This window comes from Eschrichtius robustus, chromosome 1, assembly GCF_028021215.1.
Source record: "Eschrichtius robustus isolate mEscRob2 chromosome 1, mEscRob2.pri, whole genome shotgun sequence".
Lineage (NCBI taxonomy): Eukaryota > Metazoa > Chordata > Mammalia > Artiodactyla > Eschrichtiidae > Eschrichtius > Eschrichtius robustus.
In genome coordinates, this window is record NC_090824.1 from 10188919 (window position 1) to 10196526 (window position 7608).

Genomic DNA, 7608 nt, shown 5'->3' on the forward strand with positions numbered 1-7608 from the left:
GGGTACGAGATTTTAAGTATTTGACTCTATAGGCAGTGAAAAGTAGAGCTTGGCATGGGGTCCACTGTTGATTTCAGATCTTTCCCAATGGTAGACTTCTGGGTCACATTAGATTTCAGGGAAAGCGGGGACAGCTCCCCACCATGATTGTAACCCAGCTCCCCTGGGCTTAGGGAGTCCCAGGGAGGGTGAGTGAGTTATAGGAAATTCAATGAATTTGCAAATTCAAAATTAGCCAAACATCTACCTGTCTGTCACCATTCAAGCTCCTATAAGAAGGATGAATTGTCCTAAGTTTAAAGACTCACCTCGGAAACCCCCAGCTTGTTGGCCTCTATGATCCCTGACAGGTCAGACTCGTGGTTGAAGACTTTCTTAATACCCAGCTGGGAAAGTATGTTTCTCAGCTCATAGTCGCTGGAGATGGAAAACCTTGGCAACTTGAGTTCATCTATCCATCTAGGAAATGAGGAAAATAAACTTGAACTTCTGCTTGACTCAGAGCCTGCCTTTTCCCACCTCACAGCTTGGTTTTCTGTGGTTTCTGCTCCAGTTACCCCCTTCTCCCTGGAATAAGGACTCCTTTCCTCAGTTTCTAGACCCCTCAGGGTAACTCTCCTTAATTCGTTAATTATCCATCACGTAGGCAGGAATCTAACGTGCCAGGCAGCTCACCAGGGCTGGGGCTGGGGCGGTGCCCACGTCTGGCCCTGCTTCTCCCTGTAAGCCCATAGGGCACGGGAAACACCCTCTTCCAACAGGGATTCCACAGCTGCTGGGAGACTGTGCTGGGGCGGCTGCTCCAAGGGCACCAGGAAGGCTTCCTGCAGGAGGTGGCATGGAGCCTGAGTCCCAGAGGAGGGGACGAGCTGACTGGGTGATGAGGAGTCCAGGAGGCAGGTGGATGCACTTGCAGGAAAGAGGGAAGAAAGAAGGGCTGCCCCACAGCACACAGGCAGCCTGAGTGTGGGCAGTGGGGAGGGGAGGGGCCGGGAAGGGGCTTGGGGGGGGGGATGTGGAGGGCTGGGGGCTGCATTCAAGGGCCTTGGGGACCTGAATCAACCAATCCAACATCTCTATCTTGTCTTCCCAGTGAGCCCCTTGAGGGCAGGGATGTGTCTGCTTCTGAGCAGAGGTGGCCGCAGGTTCTTGGAGCAACAGATGCTGTCTCCCACCCCCAGGCCTCCTCTCTCTTTGTCTCTATTTCCCTTAAGACTCTTGTCACGGTGTCAGCTCTTACAGATGTCAAACACGAGGAGGCTGTGGCTCCCATTAAATTCTGAGTCCCTTGGGAGCAGGGAGGTACCTATTCCTCCTCAGAGTCCATCTTTCCTTCTGCCCTCCCTCCCTCCCTCCCCCCTCCCCCCTCCCCTTTATCCATTCATTCAACAGATTCTTAGTGAGCGCCCTCTATGGGCCAGGAATGTGTAGATGCTTGTTCCCCCAGTGCTTGTAAATCAAAGATGTTTGACGAATATTCTATCCATTTACAACTATTCACTGAGCCCCTGCCCTGTGGTAGCTCTTGGTATTGGAAGAAGGAAAGGGTTGGGAAGGGAGTACATGCAGGGGAGGGTGGGTCCCCGTGTCCTGGGGTCTCTGGGGATCTTCAGCGAGGTGGGGCTGAGAGTCAGGCAGCCCCAAGGCGTCAGGTACCCTGGACAGGGGTTGGGGAAGGGACTGCAGCCTCAATATCACGTCTAGGCAGGTCTCTCATTCTTTGCGGTTTATAACGTACTTTCCACACCCATTACTCCTAGGATCTGCATAGCTGCCCACAACCTTCCCTATCTCCCCCGCAGCAGACACTGGGCCCAGAACTGCCTCTCCCTCCGCTGGCCTCCTTAATACCAGTCTCCTGAATTCCACATCCTGACCTGTGTGTCTACCCTCAGTTTATCCAGAACCCGACCCCTTCCCACCCTCCCCAGCTCTTCCTGGTCCACCCCCAGCGGCTCCCCTGGATGAGTGCACTGGACTCCTGGCTGGCCTCCCTGCCTCCATGCTTGTCCTCTGCTGTCTGTTCTCCACTGGACAACCTGGGTGATCCTTTTGAAACATTACACAGATCATTCATTCATTGGCCCAAAGCCTTGTGATAATTCTCCACTTCCTTTATAGGGGGGCCAGGTTAAGGGTCTGCAAGGCCCCTCATGACCTGAGTATCCCCCCCACCCCCGGTGCCCTGACCTCTCCCAACTTTCCCTCTCATTCCCTCTGCTCTGCTGCTCTGGCCTCACTAATCCTCAGTCACACCAGCCTTGCTCATGCCTTAGAGGCTTTGCACTGGCTGTTCCCTTGACCAGGAACGCTTTTCCCTAAAACGTCTGCAAGGCTCAGTTCTGCAGCTCAAACATCACCTAAGGGCCGCTCTATTTACAATCACAAGCTACCTCTGGGTACAATTTTCTTTATCTTTTTTCTTTACTATCACTCACCTCTCCATTTCTCAACTCTCAAAGTACCAAATAATTTAGTTACTGTATTTATTTCTTGTCTGTCTCCTGCAATTACAAAGTGCCATGAAGGTGGGGAATTTAGTGTTTTATTTGCTGACCTACTCTCAGGGACTAAATTAGTTCCTGGGACATAGCATGTCCTCAGTTCATCTATTCAACCAGTGCTGAATGGTTGAATGAATAAATGAGTGAATTAGTGTTTAGCCAGTGCAAAGCTGATGCTCAGCGTCTGTCTCACCTGAGCCCCCAACCGATCCCAGTTCCATCTGCCCCCCTCCACCTGCAAGAGGTGGAGCCACGGAGAGAACAGCACGAGTGTCGGGGGCTGTGTGGGGATCCCCATGACTCAGCGCATGTTAGTGTCAGAGGAACCCTCAGCCCTGCCCCCTCTGATGTCATCATCTTAGAGAAGGAACAGTTCAGGCCCAGAGCCACGCAGGCAGCCAAGGACAAGGTCACCCCTGGACGGGCCCTCCCACCTCTGCCCCCGCCCCTGGACATTACTGAGGCCTGGGGGCTGCGGGTCCGGAGTCCAGGAAGAGGGGGAAGGGCCGAAAAGGCAGGTGGGCCCACAGGTCCGGGTCCTGGGGACAGTCACCTGGGCTGCAGTGAGTCTCTCCACCTCCTCAGCGTCTCTGGGAGCAACTCGGCCTCCAGGTCCTGCATTTCCCCCTCGTCAGGGAGGATGAGGGGCGCACTGTCGTTGCAGGTGCACTCGAGCTCCACCACGGTGCAGGCCTGCAACTCGCCCCGGAAATAAGGCGTTTCCAGGCTCCCAGTGGTCATCATGGGCGCCTCCACCATCCTGTTCTCGTGGAACTCTGACTTATAAGTACGGCTGGGATCAAAGGGCTTCTTCCACTGGGCTAGAGGTGGAGGGACAGGTGAGGGGTCTGTGGTGCAAGGGCTGCAGGCGTCTCACTCCTCTGCCCTGGTCCCTGAGCGGGGAAGACCCTCCCCACACCAGCAGCCCCCCACGTGCCTCTAGGGATGGCCCTGCTAGGTTTGCAAATATACCTGGGTAGGTGGGTAGGCCCTTGGGGATGGGGGTGACCCCACACGTCTGGATTGGAAAGGGGGTCACCAAAAAAACCTGGTTAATTGTGCTACATGAGAAACCAACAGGAACAGGAGAGGGCAAGGGAGAGATGGGGTGAGGTTAGGCCTGCAGAGAAATGGGAGCTCCTGGTCCTTAAAGGGAACAGTGTTAGTGACCAGTGGTTAGTCGCTGGCTTTGCAGGGAGGGCACATGTCCCCGCAGCCTTGTGAGCCAGGCTGAAGCAGGAGCCACGTGGGGAGCAGGAGGGCAGGGCGGGGTCAGTAGAGGAGAGGGCTCGGGTCTCCCCGCAAGAGGATGGAGCATTCAGTGACGGGGGCTTCTTGGGGAGATCGGGGCCCTGGGGCTTCATGGAGTGTGTATCCACCCCCGCTTCCTGCTTTGTTTCCACCCCTGCCTGTGTCCTCAGGGTTAGAGGCAGGAGCTGAGGGAACTCCGGGCTGGCTGGGGTGCCCCTGGCGGGGAGATTTGGGAGGAGAAAGTCCTAGACCAGGGCAGGGTTGTAGGAGAGGAAAGTACAGGAGACTGAAAGAACAAACATAGCAGGACAGGCCTGGATTCAGTTTTCAGAGAAATTCAGTTTCAGGCCTTCCTTTACAGGTGAAATCAGTGGCCCAGAAGCGCTGCCCTGGGCTCTTTCAGGAGCTCCTAGCTCAGGGCTAACTGGTCCCCACAGCCAGTGTCTCTTACACACCTGACCACTTCCTGACTCGATGATCCATCTTTGGGTCCCTATTTGCACAGCTGCTCCCCGTGCAAAGTCTGCCTTCAGTCTGCCCCTTATGAATTTCCTGGCTGAAGTTCGCAATGTTGAGTTTCTATCACTGGGACTGGGTGTCGAACCAACTAGAAGCTGGGAGAAGGTCCTGTCTAGGATGTTTCCTTCTGCAGAGGCTTTTCCTGATGGTGGCCTTGCCAATTCTACCCTCCAGATGATAGAAGCGCACAAATGAAGAACCTTGGGATGCCCAGGCTCCTCAGAGGCTGTCTCACTGTGAAGACGGCCACCAGCCTCACTGGGAACCTCCAGAGACCAAGTCCCCTGGACGGGAAAAAGCCCAGGTCAGAGATGGCTCAGAGCACGCACAGCCCAGGCCGTCCCGAGTGGGTCCAAACCCAGCTCATCAGGAAGGAGGCTGCAGTTCTTGGGCACTCAAGAGTGACACGAATGGAAAGCTCCTTCCTTCTGGCAGCCGGGCAAGTTTAAGTCAGAATAAAATATCTCCCTCTGCCTCAAACAAAGGGTTAGTGGCTCCCCTGCCCTTACGTCCTAATGACGATTGGAATTTGGAAAATCCGAAGACAGACAAAGCCTATGGCTGGGGCAGGGCCTTAGTGCCCAAGCTCCCTAAGCTGGGGTCAGCCATCTCTTTAATATATTGCCTAATGACACAGTTGTCTGAGCCAGGACAGAAATAGCCCTGAAGCCTCAGAAAAAAAAGGGGGTTTCTTTCTGAACCCCCATCCAGGCACTCACCTTTAAAGAATATATAATTCACCAGGACTATATTTGTGAGCTTGTCAAGGTCCTTGAAGAACTCCACAATTTTCCCCTGGGTTTTATTCCTCACATAGTCATTGGTGAGCTTCTTGGCAGTGTCGGAACCCCGGAAGTCGGTGGAGAAGGCCTCGGAGGCACACAGCGCCTGGGCATCTTCCCTGAACTTGTGCAGAAGCTTCAGCTGCTCCTGGACGAACATGGCATTGCCCACGCTCAGCTGCAGCTGGTTGCTGGGTCGGCCGAGCATCTGCAGGAGGTGCCGGAAGCCCTGGTGGATTTCTGTCTCGGGGGTCTTTGTGAGGTTGAACTTGAGGCCTTCCAGGATCTCCATCAGGGTGGGTGTGCAGGCCCCCAAGGACAGGAAGGCCAAGGCCATGGAGATGCTCAGGGGGGGAGAAGATGACATTCTCATTGGGGGTCTTCAAAGCCAGCTGCTTGTAGAGGCTGAAAGCAAAGTCGGGGTTGCTGAAGACGAATGTGTGGTCGTCCACAGACGCCCCTTTGTGTTGGTCCTCTGCAGTCACATCCTCCGGGTCAAGCCCTCCCCCTGGGAGGCAGTGGACACTGGAGCAGAGCCCAGCCACCAGGAGCCCCAGAGCCAGGAGGGGGGACATGCCCTCTGTCCTCATCTCTGAAAAGCAAAGCTCCTTTAGATCTCGGTGTGTCAGTTGATGTCCCAACCACCACCCACTGTCCCCACGTGGTCTCTCTTCTCTCTGCCTCTGCTGCTTTGTGACCTCCCAGTTCTAGGCACCCTCCTGGGCTCCCAACATACGTGAGGAGGCTTTGGGCTCCCCCTCACCCTTTGAAGCAAGTCTTGTAGTTGTTACCAATTTCCCCAATGGACGAATTGGGCATAGAGAGGGAAAGGGGCTTTTCCAAGGTCACCCAGCAAGCAAGTGGAGGAGCGAGGGTGAGAAGCCTGGGTTGCCTGGCTCCAAGGGGGGAAGCTGGTGATGGGTGTGAGGTGCTGTCCAGTGAGAACCCATCCCCCCTCCTGCTCGGAGAGCAGACACCGTCAGAGGGGACTAGGAAGCAGGGGCTCCTTTTCTACTATGTCCCCTGTCTGCCCCCCCCCAGGACGGAGCCCTGGACTGAGTCAGAGGGCACAGCACCTCTCCCGGCCTCTTGATGACAAGTGTGTGACATTAGGGGGGCAGTCTCATTGTGATACCTGGTCGCTGTGAGGGTTCAGTGAGAGAGGTCACCACAAGCAACGAGGGCAGGCTGGAGCCTATGTGGCCCTGATAAGTGTTGATGTAAAGATCAAAGGAGAGTAGAGTGATCTTTTCAGCCCCTGGCAGGTGGACACATGGTGGTTGATCCCACCATAAACCTGTAAAGGCCTCCTAGTGGGGAGAAGCAGCGTGGTCTCAGAGTGCCAGAGACCTGGACAAGGATTCCATTTTGGCCGCATGTGAGTGCTGTGTGGTGACAAACAAGTGACTGAGCCGCTCTGAGCCTCAGTTCCCATCTCTGTCCATGTTGAATGGCTCAGGTGACATAAAGTATGAAAGTGCTGGGTTCATAAGAGGAGTTCCAGAGGTGTCATCTCCTCCACATGCCACCCTCTCTAGGACCCTGCAAGCCAGAGCTGTGATCCCTGAAAACAGGGGACAGAGGACAGAGTTACTGCATGAAAGTCCGAGAGAGGCTGAGTTCAAAGCTGGAGACCTCAGCAAACAGGACTGTTTATTTTCAGCCTCTGGCCCCTCATCTCAGAGTTCAGAGGAGAAAGGGCTGCTGTGGGGGAGGGGAGGAGAAAGGAAGAGAGAGAGAAAAGAGGCAGAGGAGGGGGAAGAGAGGGGAGAGGAGAGGAGGAGGGGGTGAAGGGGAGGGAGCTGAGCTGAGTCTCATCAAGAGGCCAGTGGAAAGGCCTTAGGACAAGCCTGGGGACAGAGGCGATCAATTGCCCCAACTTTTAGTTTACTCAGGGCCAATGCAGTCGTTTCTTTCAAAAAAGAGTTAAACATTTTCCTCCAAAATTATTCCTGGAGAAACAGTGCATTTTTTATTTGGCTGGGTTGGAGGGCTGGCTCTGTTTCTGAGCAGTCTGTCTTTTCAGTTGCTGGACAGACGCACCCTCCTGTCTGCTTGGCCGGGGGCCCTATAGGGACAGTGGAGCGCAGGAAACTCCCCTAGAGACCCCGCAGCCTCTGCGCAGAGGGACACTGTGCACTAATTCCATCCACCCGGCTCTCTGAGAGCATCACCTGTGCCAGGCAAGGAGACGCACTGCACGGCCCTCAGGGAAGTTCTGACCCTGACGGTGGATGCACAGCTGTATGGAGTGCACAGCTGGCTCGAATCAGAATCCCACAGAGTCAAAGGCCTAAATGTCCCCAGAAGCCCTGGTAGCATGTCCTTCCCTTTGCAGGATGAAAACTGAGACCCAGAGAAAGGACTGGTCTTCAGAGGGTGCAGAACCCTCCCAGCATCGGACATAAGTCCCCCCAGCTCCCTCCTGCCTCACGTTCCACAGGCCCCGTACAGGGTCCTAGAACCACCCTGGAAAGGGGGTCCCTTTGCTCTCAGTGTGGGAGCATCACGGATTAACTGCCTGGGAGAGCGGGATGTGGGGAGTGGATTCA

The 7608-nt window shown here is 55.1% G+C and overlaps 1 protein-coding gene across 1 annotated transcript; it reads right to left on the minus strand.

Annotated features, from left to right (window-relative positions):
- Window positions 1–296: 296 nt before the first annotated feature.
- On the minus strand, window positions 297–5646 carry SERPINA3 (serpin family A member 3). The gene is given in 4 exon segments (XM_068551526.1): window positions 297–459; window positions 3058–3325; window positions 4994–5408; window positions 5410–5646. Coding segments are annotated over 4 exon segments (1083 nt in total).
- Between the last annotated feature and the right edge of the window lie 1962 nt (window positions 5647–7608).